The sequence below is a fragment of the Argentina anserina genome, chromosome 1 (assembly GCF_933775445.1).
Source record: "Argentina anserina chromosome 1, drPotAnse1.1, whole genome shotgun sequence".
NCBI lineage: Eukaryota > Viridiplantae > Streptophyta > Magnoliopsida > Rosales > Rosaceae > Argentina > Argentina anserina.
The window spans coordinates 540,484-558,111 of record NC_065872.1 but is presented as its reverse complement, the minus strand read 5'-3'; the positions used below and the strand labels follow the sequence as shown (position 1 = coordinate 558,111).

Genomic DNA, 17,628 nt, shown 5'->3' with positions numbered 1-17,628 from the left:
AACCCTCACGATTAAAAAGCAGATCAGTTGACCCGCTATAACTCATTTAATAAATGGATTAACGACAGATTAATCCGCTAACACGAAATGAATCCGCATGACACATTTAATAAAAAGGTTAAACTAAATTTTATATAAAATATGTGTACACTAGCTATTGAAAATGATTACATCATATGTATATAAATGTTTATTGATTCTTTTCTCATTTTTAACTAGAATTTTAAGTAATATATTGAATTTTTTTGTTTGAATATTGATTTAGTTGGTTATTTTATATAAAATGACATGATATATTTATTAAATGGGTTGGAAACATGTAACTAGGTAAATAAATAAGTTGAGTTTGAGTTTACATTTTATGACACACGAGACACATTGACCCGACACGAACTCAACCCGACACGACCCATTAATAGTCATATCTCTGATATATTTGATATCTCTCTTTTTCAAAATAGTTGGATAAATCATGATAGTAATTTCTGATTATTTAGACAATATGATACATTGTATAAAAAGTTTGAAAAGAGAATTTGGTTCGGAGAGCAAAACGGTGTCGTTTTGAACAACCAAACTAATTGATTCAGGCAAAACCCAATTCTTGTGGGCCTAAACTGGCTGGAGGGGCCATCTTTAAAATAAATCAAATTAAGTAAATTGAATACTTCACTGTATCAATTTTACCAACTCAGTGGTATAAAATCAATCAAATGAACTAACTGTCATTTCATTCATATATATATATATATATATATATATATATTTGTAATGGTACACGTAATGTGAAGTACTTATTTGTTCACGAACTCACAATGTCCTCCTAGACTTGTTAGTATGACAGAATGAACAAATGTCCCTAATATTTACAGTAAATCAACGGGACTAAAACACAGAAATGCAGGAGATGACAGTGCGTCATTTTTATATGAGATATCCCTATATGTATATACTTTCAGAATCCTTTCCTTTGTTTAGTGATGTGAATATCAATCAACTGGAGTGGCTCCTTGCCAAGTATCTTCAGCTCCTTCTTCTTCTGCTACATCCTCTTCCACCCACTCCTCCGTCACCAACTTCTGCTGATAGTACCGGAACGCCACCACCAATATGAACGCTGCAACATTTTGTGTTTCGTAATCATGAACATAATTTACATATACTATTGACTGCTCGAAATATTTACTAGGGTGAATAAGATTTTCTTACCTGCCCAAATTCGAGCCCCGACTGAAGACAGGTTCCATACTAGTAGAAAGATCCCAACGGTTACGGCTTTCTTGTGAGTGCAGGAGTCCCAAGCATCCCGAAACCGTCGACCCCAAAATTTAGCTTCACATATGAACACCAATTTAACACATCAGATAAGTGATATTTCACAATGGCTCATTATCGCAGAACATTTCATGACATTAACTTAGTCTTCTTAGAATTTCATCTACACCTTTCTTTTTAAGGAAGAATAGAGCTGTTGGGGCAGCATAAACCCATCATTACCCATTAACGTAAACATGAAATTGACAGGCCGTGAATTATAATCCCACCCGAGAAAAATATGGGGCCCTAATTACTGTTGTTGGGTCAAAATATGGGAGGAGAACAATAGAGGTTTTCTTTCAACAATGAGAAAGATGAATATTGAACACTCAAAACTAGAGATTGAAAGAAAACAGACCGACAGTTTCTTCACTCTGGAATCGGAAAATGCGAAGAACTCTCCGATCAAATTTTATGTGCGTCGGATACTTTTTTTTTTTGAGTAAATATGTCGGATATTATCTAGATGAAGAAATCAATTTATTTTCCACGAACCAAACGAGGCCGTACAGCGTTTAAGTGTCTTGGTCGATCACCAATCCCTTTAATGTCATGCCTAATAATAGCTGCAATGTTTTATCTTGTGATCCACCACCATGTTAGTTCAGTTCAACGACCGTACCCATCATGGGAATTAATGTGTGAGGTCAGATAAACTTGGGCCCCTACAGATCCAGACCCAGTCCAATGGAGCCGTTATATGAGACAAGGATCATGATGGGTTAGGTAGTGTACAACATTGGGCCACATTAGGTAAAGATCTTGGCTTATAGTCGAAACAAAAGGTGCTACAGCTAACTACTATAATGGTGTAAAAATTGATGCTGTAAATTTGTGATAGTACCATGCATGATGTGGAGTAAGAGAGGAAATGATTGCAGGAATTTACCGTAAATTGTTATCTGGGTGGAATACAAAGAACAGATTTTTGGTACGGTAAAAACTCCGAAAAAGCCTGTAATAGTTTTAGCACAACCAAGCAAGGGTGTCAGTATGTAAAAGTGAAAGAAGGTTCAGACTGGGAGACAGAGAATTTCACACAGTTGTCTCACTATTTTGGCTACTGGGAATAAAAGCTCACCATCATTACATTTACTGTTTCACTAGAATGATCTTAGTCTTTTTTTTTTTTGGGTGATTCTCATCTAAATTCTAAATAAATTAGAGCAAAGAGCAAGTGGAACTTACCAACTTTGGCCATAGTCCAAATGGTTATGGAGCTGCCACACCTGGCCAAAACAAAGAGCAGCACTGCCAACTGCCAATGTGTATCATCATCTTTCTATGTTCTTTTATACATTTGCAGAAATAAAAAGAGATGGAGGAAAGGAATTAAGAAAAAAAGGAGGAAGAGAGAGTTACCTTAATTGTGGTGGCAGGGTCACCAGAAAACAAAGCTTTAAACTTTAGCAGGAACTCATTCAAGTAAGGCAGGACCAGTTTCAGTAACCAAATTGCTTCTTCTTCACCCACCACAGAGTTTGCATTTTCTACTTCATAAGCTCCCCTGAAATTGGAATTTCCATAAAGAAAGAAAAAGAATCGGAAGAGATCAACTTGGAAATGTATGGTAATATTGACATGTTCATAATGATGGTTGCAAAGTAAAGAATTTACCTGCAGATTATGGACCTGAAGAGGAATTTTACAGCCAGATAAACGAGGCTCATATATGATATGACAGAAATGAAGCTGTAGACCCAAAAAAAAAAAAATTAGAGCATAATTCAAGCTGATATTTAACACTTTTCAGTTGGGATTTTGCTTACCTGATATTTAGATCCTTCATGTAGGAGGATGATAGTATCACAAATGTTCCGATTCCGAATATAAAAACTGATCTTGATACATCTTTCCACATTACTAAATCCACTGGAGAAAAAGAGAGGAAAAAATGAATCTTTTGAATTAAAAGAAATGCAGAAGGTACAGTTCAACATATTAGGAATGAAAACTCACCTAAACTTTGCAAATTGCTATGTCTTTCTGGGAAGCTATGGTACTGATCATTCGAAGCTGCATCTAATTGGTACAAACAGAACAATCAGGCTCAATTCTATGTATATGAAGAAAAAGATAGATAATTTACAAGTGAAAAAGAACTTACATGATGTATTTTTAGGGAGATTTGAGTAGACTGCTGCACGCCTCATAACAGGAGACTGCTTTTTCAGATTAAGGGAGATTGTTTCTGGCTTTGGATGAACATGTTGAAGCTTTTTCACTTCTTGATTTCTTGATTTGCGGTCAAATTGGAACTTCTTAACTTCCTTCACTACCTTCACTTCATTCACAATCTTGCTTATTCTCTCTTGAACTGGGGCTTTCTCTTGTACAGCTGGTTCTTTCACCTGTACTGGTGCATTGATTTCCTTAATATCAAGGCTTATATTTTCAACTTCAACATCAATTTCCTCATCCATCTCTTCCTCCAACTCATCTTCTTCTTCATCGCCATCTTCTTCATCAGCAACAACATCATTCACCAATTCCGCTGGATCAGATTTGACCACATTCACATTGCTTGGAATCACCATTTCTTTGCAGACTCCAAACTCCTTGCAATTCTCATTGGATCCATTCTCCTCCTCCTCAACTGGGATTTTCTCAATCACCTCAACAGAATTCTCAACATCCTTATCAAATTCATCAGGGGAGGCCTTATTCGACTCTGATTCCACCATCCTCAACTGAACAGCATTGCCAGGAGAATCACCCCCCTTAGTAGACTCTGATTTCACCTTCCTCAACTGACCCAAATTCTTCTCGTTCCCCTCATCCTTACCCAAATCACTAGCACTTTTCACCAGTTCAATCTTTGTCCTCCTACTCCCAACAACCCCATTTGGACTCTCCCTGCTTCCCTCAGATCTAATCCTCCTCACAGACCTCACTTGACTTGGACTGTTCTTGATCCCATCAACAGAAACACTCAACTCCTTGCACTTCTCATCAGAACTCTTCAACTCAGATTTCCCAGTATCAGAATTCCAAGTCTTCCTCTTCCCATTATTGACTGCTCCACCAAGAGATTGACCCCTCTTCAGCCTTGTCCTAGGAGTTGTTGCAGACACCCCATTACTAGTAGTGCTGCTGCTCTCTTCAGAATTCTCCTGGTCACCATTGAAGACCTTCATCCCACCTCTGACCTCATCAAGCTTCATTCTGCTCTCCCACACTGACCCTGCAACCACAGTGTTCCCAGTCCTGAGTACTCCTGCATCTGATCTCCTCCTGCCCACTTCCATTGCCTTTAAAATCTCTTACCTTGGCAGGTAATTCTCCTCTGTTTCACTTTTGTCTTCTCTTTTTAGCTAACAATGAGTACAATGGGGCATGGATAGTACAAATTATGAAAGAAAAAGCTTTAAGCTGAAGAAATGGCGGTTGGTAATGGTGGGGTGAGAGCTTTGGCATCCCTTTGCCTTCGGAAAAGCAAAGAGAGCAGAGTGCTGGAATTATTGTGTTATTTGTAACAAGAAGGGAGGCTAGACGCTAGTCGAAATAGACAGTAATATTTCAGAACTATTTCTTTGTTTTTACCATTTAAAAGTTATTCACAGACTGAAAAATAGTTTGAGTTATTAGAGAACTAATCAAATTAGAATGCATAATATATATACTAGTCAATAGTCATTCTCACATGCTCTGCATGATCATCTTATCACGGTTGGCTTAACCATGACTTTGAAGTGTCCAAATAGTTTACTAACTACTTATAATATGCTTAAGTTATGATATTGGTATCGTAATTAGAGAATGAAGACTCAAATGTTTTTATATTGAGTGTGACTTAAGAAAGTAATTGTGAAAACGTGGGGTGAACTTATATATGGTGTGGTAGAATGATTAGAGATATAAAGGGGGTGTTGAGGATCGGATCAATGACGTAGCTACATACGGTTACGGTGGATTGTAACTCACCTCGTATTACTAAAAAATTTATATTTCTAGTTAAATTTTTAGTGTAAAAATTTAAATTTTAAATATGAATTCACCATAAATTTATATATATTTCATAAATAATCGTAATTTTTTTCTAACCCAATCAATTATGAAATCTTTCGCTCTTTTTTTCTTTTTCCTGGGGAAGGATGACCGGAATTTGATTCCCTAATAAGCAGACTCACTGGCTTTTGTGTTGGAGGATCTCTGCACTGTGAGTCTGTGATCGATGCAACCACAAAGTAGTCATCAACCTCACAAAGCCTCACATGCAAATGAAAGATTGCATACTTTCCTAGCTATCTTCCTTATTTTGGAGTGGTGGAGTTTGGAAGCTAGCATGTGGTGATTTCTGGGAAGTAGTTTCAGGGAATAATGGCTAACCTTGATCTCCAGCTTTTGTATTGAAGGTGTTAACCCGACCTATTCATCTGCGCTCTATCATCAATTATATATGCAAAGTTTGCTTCTTTTTCTTTTTTCCTTTACCCCTTTTCTTCTACTTGGATAAGTAGGGAAAGGCCAAAAAAGGATGAATATTAGGAAGCTTCACGATTTGATCGGATACATGACATGCACTACTTGATCTGTATCAGCAGCTCAGCACCAGTTGTTCTATATAGAACTAATTATAGATTGACTATAGTTAGCTAATGCGTCTTAACACGGTAGTTTGCTTAAACTAGATGGTCTGTTTTTCTAAAACAATTTCACCTTCATTATATTTCGTAGCTACACTGATGAAATCACATTATGGCATTTTAAAAAGCAATGTAGTGCGACTTGAAACCTTGAGTATTTCTTTGCGTAGCCTAATCAGGGCTAGGGTGTAGTATGCGCGTTAGTATATAAGCATAGTTTTGGTGACAGGGTTTATTCCTTCTAAGTATCATTATGATCGATGTTAAGGCATGCAGAGTCTTATTATTATACATAATTGCCTAATTGGTTCTTCCAATCAATGCAAGACGCATACGGATAGATTAATAAAGGTGCAGACGGCAGAAGATGCAGACATGGAATCATACACTAAAATAATTAATGTAGTTGCATTTGGATCGGATCAGTGCCTATGTGAATAATGGACAAGGAGGATCACAAAATCAATTCATATGAATAATAAGAGTGAAATTGACAAGGCCACGGACCTAGAATTTCATAATGATTTGAATTATAAAAAATATACAATTATTTATAGGTTATATATAGAAATTTAAAATGAACTACACTGTAATTCATATGTAACTACGTCTTTGCATGTGAATGATTAAGTCGCTTTTTGAGGGACTGACGTGGTGATGTTGCTCGTTGAGAAGGAATCCAATTAACATCCTTGCCATGCCCATTGAAACAGTGGTTCACGTACGCAATGATCTATGTACAAGTTCGTCGATACGAACACGTACATTCAACATATACAAATTTTTCTCATAGTTGTTTGCAAGCATGCATTTGGTTTAGCTACATAAGTTATTTCAGCTTAGATCGAGTTATCTACGCACGTAACTAATTATAGATGAGTTAAATGGTTTCAGTTAATTTATGGCAACTTAAATCTGATTTTGGAGTCGGCATGCGAGTCCAAATCATACGTAGTAGTGCAGCAGTGCTGCACTGATGAGTACGTCAGACGGTGACAGGTTTAACTCAATCTCACCGGCTACCTCTCTCTCTCTCTCTCTCTCTCTCTCAAACACTCACCGACACTATACTTGCAATATTCGAGGAAAAAAAAACGAAAAGAAAAAAAGGTTAAAGTAGTGACAAGCAAAGAAAGGAAGAGACGCATGTCATGTGAGTGGAAGAAAGCCTAAGCATAATATACTACAGTAAAACTGCGTTTTTTCAACTCTTGATCTATTTTTCAATGCAAACCATAATATAGATTATAGACACCAAACACTATCAGAGGTCAGCAGCCTCTGGGGATTTGGTTTCCGAAAAACTAATGGTTGCGTTAATTTCCATTTAGAGAAAATGACAGCATAATATGATTTTGGGATTGAAAGCATGAGAAGGGAGGGAGCTGAGCTTAGCTGTGAAAGTGTGAATAACAGCAATATTGAAATTCTTGGCAGAGAGGCCCTGCAGTCTTGTAACGTTGAAGGCACGTGAGGTGATTTGCTCGACGAACGAGACATATGTTCGTTCAAGAGTCCTGACATTATATTAGTGAGAATCCCACCACCCAAAACTAACGTACATGCCAACCCTGATCCAATAACAACGTTTTTAATCTTATTAGGGAATTGCACCAAAACCAAACTTGTATATACTCTAGCTAGTTTACTTTCATCCATGAGTTAAAGAAAAAGAAAAAGAAAATTACCGTTGTCAGCTTTCTTTAAGGAAGAACATGAACCAATAATTAACACTGGTATTAAACAAAGTAACTGGGCCGAGGCCAGTAATAAGATAATCATTGTTTGATGGCTCAACGTCAATGATTGGAGCCAGTTCATTTGGATTTTACCAGCTGAAGGGAGGAACGTGAGACCGAAGTCAAGTATTTCTTTACGTGTATAATATAAGTAGGAAATCACCTAACTCAACCTGCTTGTCTGTTCTTTTTTTTGGGTTAAAACCTGCGTGTCTGGTTGTTTGTACTTGCAACCAGAAAGCGATTACGTTGCGGTCATTGCCTCCAAATCCCATATCTTATCTTAATATTATAACTGCAAAAGTATTTGATGAACTCCAACTTTAGCTGCGGCCGTGAGATAATCACAAACCTCAGTTTCAAGTTCCTGGTTTTCTCGACAGTATGTAGACATGAGCAAAAATTAGATAGAACAGCGACCAACCCAAAGGACGAGTTGTAGTTTATTCAAGGCAGATGAAACCTGGTAGAGTAGAACCTTACTAGCCAACAACCATATCCTGATAGTGAAAATGATCATGAAGTTCAAGTTGGTTCTTTTGACAAGTGACAACGATATATAGGGATCACAAAACGAGTGACCATATACAGGAAGTCAGTTTGCCACTCAAATATTAGAACTGACCCTTCCCGCAGAAGCCATCACCATGAAGAATCAACTTCGTATATACCGAACATCGCACAGACGTACATGTCATGACCCTTGAATCTCTTCCGAGTACATAATCTTCTACCACCCCAGAATCTAAATTTTAAATCACAATTGAAGACTTGACTATAATAAAACTCGAATAACAAGCTTTCAATATTGGAATTAACTAGCCGGTATAACAAAACCCAATATTGGGATATCACTAAACTCCATCATACTTTCAACAATAAAAGAAATTTATGTGGTGACTACTTTTAGTTAGTCAACATACTGAATCCTGAGGGTATGTCATGGTTGAAACTCTGCCTATCTGAGGTGTGCCAACATAAATAATGAGTCCACATTAGTAAACTCACTAAACGGAGAACATTAGAAGCAGAAAACTTATCAGTAACCACTAGCGGGCATAAGAAAAGAAGAGCTTAGGGAACAAGGTTACCTCTCGGTGGACGACAAAATTAGGTCTCGAAGCTCTTATTCTGTCCCGTCATTGCCCTTTACCTACAGGCTACAGCTTCGATACAAATACAATACAACCTAGATTATGTACATTCTAGTTCCAACATCAATAAGCGGTCTTTTCCCGGTTAGACATGTAAATCATTTGATATTGCTATTATGGATTGGAGTACGCAACACACGTTCTGACTGCTTGGAAGCACCCCTCTTGACCTTCTCACTTTCTGCTGCTTTTTTCATTTCAAGCTCACTCTGTTTGCAATTTTCGTCATGGGACTTGATGAACATTCTGACAAAGTTGAGTAAGGTTGAAACAACTGCAGCAAAAATTGAAATGGTTAAAAAGCATGCACATACTAGTTCTTTCTGGGGTTTGCTATCCTGGGTTGAAAGAATAGTCCTCGTATGGAACTCAATATGAGGTATTACACAATAAAGAAAGTGCATGCTTAACATATTGTGAATAAGCCTATACGCGTACGTGAATGTCACATTTTAGTGGATACCTTGTTCAAATGGGCATTTTGCAGGATCCTCTCCAAAATAAAGAATCAATGCATCCACATTTCTCCCCTGTGAAACATTTATCCGCGTGTAAGAAATACTTCTCTCAACAATGTAAGCTTGGAATAGTATGCTTCGAAGCAAGACTTACCACGGTAGAATATAGTGAAGCCAAAGATCTCACCTCGGCTTCAGCAGAACGGAGAAAACCCTTCAGAGTCTGAAGGTTGGGACAAAGATAGTCAGAACCTGATGAAGTGATGATCGAGCAAGAATCTATGCTGCTGGTCACTACATTAGATCCTAATATGACAAAAAGATTCCAAAATAATATTCAAGCATATATGCCAGTCAAAATGGAGATCATGTGTCTTCTATTATCGATTTGAGCGCACTGGCTGAATGTATGCAATCATCTACAGTTAACCAAAAAAAAAATGCAATCATCTACAAAGATGTGTAAAACTGCACCAAGAGATAGGCAATGACCCTAGAAAGAAAATCTGGTAGACACACCAAGCGTCTAAAGTCTAAACCACTGCCCCCTACACATGTAAGTCCATAAAGCACATAGACAACGTGGGGTAGCCAGGCTCACGAATATTGCAGCCCACTACCAGTAAACAACCAATCTACAGTGCCATATTGAAGACAAATTTTACAATTAGAATAACCCAAGACAGAGGATGGGATTGGCATATAGACAGTAGTGTGAATGCTGAAACTGATTCAGTCATGGATGTTCACAACATCCAGAGATCCTTTAGCACTAGCATATAAATCAGCTAACACTTTGAGAAAATAAGTACCTTACGGAAATTTTCTGATATAGGACCATCACTTTCAGATGTAGATAGTTCCTGTACAACTTTCTCCAGTCCTTTACTTACTGCTTGCATTTCCTCCGCCAAAAATTTCAATTGTATCTGCAGTGGATCGAAATTCGAAATTTCAGTCAATAGATACCAAAAATATCGTGGATTATCGTGCAAACACAAAAGGAGTACCTTTGATGCAGGCTCTAAGCTGGCCAGGTCCTTATAGAAATCTAGAACCTCTGGTAGTTGGTCGGCAAGAACCTACAGCGTATCAAGTATAATTCAGTATAACAGATTGAGGCATTGAGCAGTAATGTCAAGCAATGCATTTTAAGAATTATAACACAGAGAAAAAAAAAAGGATTATGCAAGGTGAGTTCCTCATAACAAGCTTATGCCTATAGAAGCTTCAGTCTACAACTCATCATTTCCGTATATACTAACATTTTCGCAGATCCATACTGGTACTCACCATGTATACAATAAGAAGATAGCAACTGATGCACATGACTGCACAAAGACAAAGACAGCTTACGGGAATAAGAATCAAACTGTACCTTACAAAGATAATGCATAAGAGTCATCTTGTTGTTCCTTGCGCGAGTGTCAATAAGTTTGAGAAGACTATCCAATCTAAATCCAATAGCAGCCCCTAATATAATATCAACCATTAGACTCAGTTAAAAATGAATGGACGTGATAGTAATCAGCGACCAATGTATGTTTAGTGTGTGATGTGTACAGTTGGTCAGTTACACAAATGCTAATGCACGATCTTTCCCATCACAATTTGCATGAAGTCACAGACAGATTATGATATGAAGAATTCACAAATAGACCAAGAAGTTGCGTCCCACAGAACCTCTTGCTGTCCCCTGGTTTAAAGCATTCCCTAGTGAAAGAATGGTCTGCATAACTCTTTTCAACTTGACTGAATTTCTGATCTGCTAAGAAGCATCTGTGATAAGTTAAATGCAGTATAATTTATGAGCGATTACCATGAACGGTTTAAAAAGACCAAAATGAAGAACTCACCTCTTCTGCTGCAGAGTTTACAACATTCAGGCTTTTTCTAAGGTCAGAAACCTACATGACCATAATATGGCACCATAAGCATTGTGTAAAACCTAAACCACATGATTGCTACCTGATATATTTGATATTTCACCTGGGCAGAGAACTGTATTTTGAACGAAAAAACTCTGAGCTTGGATTCCACTCGAGGTACTTTCATCAACTCTAACAGAAACTGCCCTCAACATTAAAAAGAGCAAAATAACACAGAAGTCAAGCGTAGACAATACTCAAACATGTGATTACAATGACAATCAAAATGGACACATGCTATATAGTTTTGCAAATGAGGTATTGTGAGCCATAATCAACAACACAATCAACGATGATATCCTTCTAACCTGTTCACATTTTCCTAATTTCTCCTTGTCTCCCTTGTATCCCTGAACACAAAATATAAAACCAATAATGAAATTGAAAAGAACAAAAGGTTCTTTAGTATCAGTTTATAGATCTACCTTAAGTAGCTCTATCTCCTCCTTAGTAGGACAAAACTTGATTAGGTTCTCGACCTGGTCAGGATCTAATGCTGTATCTTCCAGGGCAAGCACCGAATTCTGCCAGTATAGAGAACAAGACATTTTAAACAGATTATACTGATCTGATCTATTTATTGGTTTATGTGGAACAAGTTTATCTACAATGTTAATGTATGTGGAAGTATGATTAAGCTCACCATTAACTCATGCAGTGGAACCTTCACCTTTGAAAGCATGATTTCACAATTGTATGCCCGTCTGTGGTCAATCTGCATTCAGAAAATATATACAGTAGTGGATTCTTGTTATAATCTAGACAAATTTCTACTAAGAAAACAGAACAACACGCTAGCTCCAATAAACAGAACGATAAGTCGAAAAAAGAAATCAATCAATATAAGCCACTTCATGTACCAAAATAAACAGAAGCGCATCATTTTATTTAAAGAAGAAGAATTTACCAATTGTACTTTGTCAGATTTAGGGGCAACTGGACCTGGTGCAGTTGCTTTCTTGCCATGATCTGAAGTTGGAACCGCCGCAGCGAAAAGATTCTCAAGCTCTGACATGTCGATCTCTGGAGCCCTATCTCAAGGAAACAATGAATGGAAATGTCAACGTCAGAATGCAGCTAGCATGAATGATCAATATCTGCATTATAAAGATATCCAGTTTGAGCATACTTTGTGTCTTCACTGGTTTTGTCTGCCTCAGCCCATAGGCTTCCCTGAACTGCTCTTGATAGTTTCAACCAATGTAATGGCTTCAGCTTCTTTTGATTATCCTTGGAACTTATAGTACGTGATGTACGGCCCTTTGCATTACTAGGGGAGCTAAGTGGTGGTGGGGGAGGAGTTCCCGGATTGGAACCTCCTTTAACCAAGGGTGCCGGAGGAGGTGGGGCACTAGGAACAGAGATACCTCCAGATTTCCCTGACAGAGGAGGAGGAGGAGGAGGAGCTGGAGCACTAGGTGGTGTTGGTGGCACTGGAATAGGAGATGAGTTTGTAGTGCTTTTAGCTCTCACCGAGTGCAGAGGAGGCGGTGGAGGTGGGGGAGGTCTATAAGTAGCAGCACGGTTCTCTTTCAAAGGAGGAGTTGGAGGAGGAGGAGGTGGTGGTGGTGGAGCAGGTCTAGAAGTAGCAGCAAGGTTATCTTTCAAAGTAGGAGTTGAAGGAGGAGGAGGTGGAGCAGGAGGCTGAGACGATGAAGTAACTTTAGAAAGTGGAGAAGGGGAGGTTGGTATTCTCCCAGGGGCAGACGGTTGGGAAAGTGAATCTTTGGGCTTTGAAAGTGGGGGTGATGGTGGAGGAGGAGTTGTTGTAGCAGAAGTAGATTGCGACGTAAGAGCTGGTTGAGGTGTTGGTGGTGCAACTGAAACAGTCTGGGATTTAGGGAAAACTGGAGGTGACAGAGAAGGTTGGGGAACCGGTGGCTGAAATGCAGTATAAGTTTCTTGGGGTTTAGCTTCCTGTTTATTGAAAGGGGTATCTTGAGGTTTCTTAGGTGAGGCTACACGGCTGAAGATCTCCTGCACTTGAACGAATGCTTCCATTGGTGTTAGAGTAGGAGGTTGAGGCCGTTGCTGGGACACTGAATCAGGTTGGTTAGGTGGCTGCTTTGCAGTATGAATGTCTTGATGATCTTTCGCTTCAGGTTTAGTCTTGGCACTATCTGGAGGTTGTGTAGGTAAGGGTACTTGGATCAAGACCTCCTGAACTTGAGCAAATGCTTTCAATGGCTCTGACTGAAGAGGTTGGGGCATATGCTGGGTCACTGAATCACCTGCATCGTGTCGCTGAACATCTTGAGGTTTAGCTTCCTGTTCACTGACACTTGTATCTGGAGCTCGCCTAGGTGAGGCCACTGACTGCACCTCGGAGGAGGATAGAATCCTGGGATTCTTTTTATCTGCTATTTGTTTAAGACCTGTTTCCTGCATTACATTTCTGTCATCCCGGGAAATATCATTATCCCACTTTTCGTGGGGGATATTCGACCCACCTAGTTGGTGAAGAACATTCAGTGCGGCGTCTGCCTTGGGGTCTAACCAATCAACATAACTAAAAATCTCTTGAACTTGAGAGAATGCTTCCATCGGAAGTCCCTGCTTATCCTCAAAGCATGATATACCACCAAGAATAATGGATGTGACAGCATCCATCTCTGAGAAAAGAATCTTCAACAATACAACAACCAAATATATGTCAGCAGGAAAAGATAGAAGTGAGGAAGCAGTAATGCATAGCCAAATAGAGCAGAAGCACACACCTCTACTCTGAAGTCCTTTGGGAATTGTTCTTTTGCATCCCACAACATGTCGATTTCATCACGATTGAGCATCAAAATATTAGATCTTATAAAAGCTGTATTGAACATGACGCGGAACATCATATCTTCACGTTCCATGTCATCATGCAAGTTAATGCATTCAATCACAACATCACCTTGAATATGGCAATTAATGTCAATTTTAACCAGTTCACATTCTGCCTGCGATACATTCAGAAAAAAAAAGGATTACATGATAGATTAGAAGCATTTATGTGTGAAATATAAATGGCAGTCATAAAACAATAAGCTGAAATTTTCCAGGAGAGCAAAGCTCAGAAATCTGAAACCCAGGTTAAGGAAAGATTAGATTTACTTTTCTGTATCACTAAGAAAAACTTCATGAATCGAATCCATTGCATCTGTCACCCAGGACACACTATTCTCCCTTAAAACGAAAATAATTTAGACCAAAGAACATACAGTAAAATGATCAGCAACATAAACAGTTTGAAGATAGGTAGTTAGACATTCTAGTAGGTAAAGTACTGAACCTTCAGGTCACGAACCGAATCGTGTTTGCCCAACTGTATTGAAAAGTTAGCCAACATGAACATACTAATCAAAATCCCGCTTGGTTCAGCAACATTATTCACTTAGAAGAGATATGCTTCATAAAATATTATTGCATTAAAAAATAGAGGCGAAAATGTAAAAATGTAAGAGAACAATAAAGAAAATCTTACCTGCTTGTAACCCCGGACGGTTTTGGTTCGTTTTGGAGTCGAGTATAAGACTTTGGAAGTTCGATCAGTAACAAGAAAAGGGTCTTGCCCATATATACGAAATATAGGATGGCAGCCTCCTTCCCCATCAAAATTAGGAATAAATCTAAAAATGATGCAGTCCAAGGTAAGTGCTCGATCCAGAGGAGGCCATTCTAAGGCAACATTCCTCCTCGATACATACTGTAGATACCTAAGTTGAGAAGGAATAGGATTCAAGGCTGATAGCAAATGCAAAAGCTCTAGCGGAGCCTGCCTGTAAACCATGTCCAACGTCCTATGCTCACCAGTATAATGCTTCCTGTAAATCAAGAGTGCAGCCAGCATGAAGGCTAAAACAGGCCAACCTCCCCGCTCACAATGCATCAAAAGGACGTTATTGTGCCCAAGTCCCAACCAGCTCTCACTTGATCTAAGAAAGTGATGGATCAACTCCATTGTCAAAACAGGACAACCTTCAAAGTGCCGAGGGTAATCCATTATGGTCATATCACACTCAGACAAGATGCCAGCCATCTGGCTCTGCGCTGAACCGTCATTGAAGTTGAATACCAAGAATGACGCATCTGGTAAGTGCTCTTGTAATTGTCCAACCATCCCACCAATGTAAACCTTATAGTTTTCCTCCTTCCAAGCATCAGTAGTGAAGCAGCAATCAAAAACTATATGTTGACGAGTTTAAGAACATTAGTCTCTAATTATAGACTTTTAGGCCTTTAGGCTATAGACTTTTAGGCTCAGGTATATCCAGGATAGTTCTAAATTTATTGTCTACAATAAGCCATTTACACCAACACTCTGTTGGTTGATTATCTGTTTCACCACAATACAACACAACAAGGCAAAAATCATCCATCTTAACATCAACCAGCTGCTTTTGGTGCAAAATTACAACATTCCTACCGAAATGAGTCCATTATTCGACTGTGATTGATCACTTTAGAACAAAGAAAGGGACTGTAATTGATCGTTAGATAAGTCAGGTTACAACATTCAATAAGACATCTCAGAGTTTCAAACTTATCTTGAAATTCATTTCCTGATTACCCCAGTTACAAAATTAATCTCAACCAACTTGCACTTACGCAATATACTCACAATCAAGCACACAATGTAGCCACTCCCATACCCGATTATACATTCATACACGAGATTATTCAACTACAATCATCATTTTAGCATAATAAACCGAAAATCAGTCACGAATCTACAGTTTAGAACAGAAAACGCACCGTAAACTCGCTCACAGATCTCGAACAGTCCATCGGGCGGTTTGCGATAGAACAATCTGCGCAACAACGCCATATCAAAAGCACTCTTCAAATTCCGGAGCTCACAATCAGAATCACCTCCTCACCTGAAATTTCCGATACAAAATCACGTACATGCATGGTGTTATACACAATATAAACACACGCGAAACATTCAAATGATTGCCAGGATGAAACTTAGAGCTGAAAATCGAAAATTGCAACGTTACAAATCATGAAGGAATTGGCAGAGATGGAAAATCTTACCGTTTTGGAGTGATGTAACGAATTCTTTGATTGCTCTGTCTGCCGTACTCGCTAGAGGGCTTGTTTGGCTTGGCTTTGTGGTGTGGTCTGTGAATTAGATTATGAGATTTTCAGAGTGATGAAGAAGATGGTGATGAAGGATTTGGTTATTGTCTGTTACTCTCCTTTTGTTTTTTGTTTTTTGGTGTTTCTGTTTGGTGCTGCTTTCTCCAGCAATCAGCAGCTGGAGATTTCACCGACCCGTTGGCTCTGTCAGCTCTCCGATGACGTGGATGCCGCCGGAAGTGGCCATCTGTCCCGGCGTCCCCAGGGGCCAGGCCAACGTGCCTCTTTTTCTTTTTCTTTTTGATTTATTTCCTCTTTATCTGTTTTTCCTTTTGACATTTTTTTTTGTTTATAATAAATTACAATACCATATTCATGAGCACGCAAGTGCGACTGCACTGCAGAAGTAGTTGGGGGATTTAGGGAATACATCACTAACGTGCTTAGAAATGGTTCTAGACTTCCTTTAATTAAAAGTAAAAGAGTTTTTTTCACCAACAGTCCCTCAATTCTGGTGTGCCTACTAATGTGATACCTCAACTCTTAATCGTACCAATGTGATACCCAGACTCTAGTATTGCTATCATTGAAGTACTTCCGTTAGTTTTTTTTAACTTTTCCGTTATCTTGGTGACGTGGCAGGTACGTGAGGCCCACAAAGAGGGTTAAAAAACAAAATTAACCTCATCTGAGAGGAGCAATGTTTTTCCCGCCCTTTACCTTGAGAAAGACACCCAACAATTCTAATTTTGGCGCCAATTTTCCCTCCCTACTCCTTAATTTGTGTCTCTTATCTAAACTAAAGAACTACCGCCAACCAGTCGACCACAATCTGATAAAACCTAGATCAATCTCATTTTCTATTTTTACCCTAGCACTTGTTAAACTAACAGAATAAATATAGAAATTTATATGGAACATCTCATTTCCACAATCTCATAAGAATATAAAAACACATAACTTAACGAAATTCAAATACATGTTTAAGTACCATTAGTTGCCACCTTTTATGTTGATCTGCCATGATTTTTGCTTGTAAGAACTAATGGTACATGTAGTTGAATTTCGTTAAGCCAGAGGGAATAATACCAGCAGATAAAGCATTGTACTAATGGTACTTAAAAGTTCTTACAAGCAAAAATCATGGCAGATCAACATAAAAGGTGGCAACTAATGGTACTTAAACATGTATTTGAATTTCGTTAAGTTATGTGTTTTTATATTCTTATGAGATTGTGGAAATGAGATGTTCCATATAAATTTATATATTTATTCTGTTAGTTTAACAAGTGGTAGGGTAAAAATAGAAAATGAGATTGATCTAGGTTTTATCAGATTGTGGTCGACTGGTTGGCGGTAGTTCTTTAGTTTAGATAAGAGAC

At 38.5% G+C, this 17,628-nt stretch overlaps 2 protein-coding genes across 4 annotated transcripts; both read right to left on the bottom strand.

Annotated features, from left to right (window-relative positions):
- Positions 1 to 740: 740 nt before the first annotated feature.
- On the bottom strand, positions 741 to 4,757 carry LOC126786285 (reticulon-like protein B21). Of its 2 annotated transcripts, none has more exons than XM_050512171.1 (9): positions 3,425 to 4,757; positions 3,277 to 3,333; positions 3,087 to 3,189; positions 2,935 to 3,009; positions 2,680 to 2,824; positions 2,506 to 2,575; positions 2,207 to 2,272; positions 1,210 to 1,332; positions 741 to 1,117 (listed from the first exon to the last, which is right to left on the bottom strand). In XM_050512171.1, exons 1-9 carry the CDS (start codon positions 4,563 to 4,565, stop codon positions 990 to 992), a joined length of 1,908 nt encoding a protein of 635 aa, XP_050368128.1. In that variant the 5' UTR covers positions 4,566 to 4,757; the 3' UTR covers positions 741 to 989. The 2 variants fall into 2 exon arrangements, with proteins under 2 accessions (XP_050368128.1, XP_050368052.1); XM_050512095.1 differs by having other exon boundaries at positions 742 to 1,117; positions 3,277 to 3,339; positions 3,425 to 4,756.
- Positions 4,758 to 8,808: 4,051 nt separating this feature from the next.
- Positions 8,809 to 16,347, bottom strand: LOC126805029 (formin-like protein 18). 2 transcript variants are annotated; one of them, XM_050532116.1, is made up of 18 exons: positions 16,202 to 16,347; positions 15,917 to 16,041; positions 14,646 to 15,346; positions 13,900 to 14,121; positions 12,312 to 13,807; positions 12,090 to 12,213; positions 11,826 to 11,897; positions 11,608 to 11,706; positions 11,491 to 11,532; positions 11,244 to 11,324; positions 11,111 to 11,161; positions 10,938 to 11,019; positions 10,633 to 10,727; positions 10,265 to 10,336; positions 10,067 to 10,183; positions 9,409 to 9,477; positions 9,260 to 9,326; positions 8,809 to 9,070 (listed from the first exon to the last, which is right to left on the bottom strand). In XM_050532116.1, exons 2-18 carry the CDS (start codon positions 15,987 to 15,989, stop codon positions 8,895 to 8,897), a joined length of 3,639 nt encoding a protein of 1,212 aa, XP_050388073.1. In that variant the 5' UTR covers positions 15,990 to 16,041; positions 16,202 to 16,347; the 3' UTR covers positions 8,809 to 8,894. The 2 variants fall into 2 exon arrangements, with proteins under 2 accessions (XP_050388073.1, XP_050388074.1); XM_050532117.1 differs by lacking the exons at positions 8,809 to 9,070; positions 9,260 to 9,326; positions 9,409 to 9,477 and having other exon boundaries at positions 10,548 to 10,727.
- Between the last annotated feature and the right edge of the window lie 1,281 nt (positions 16,348 to 17,628).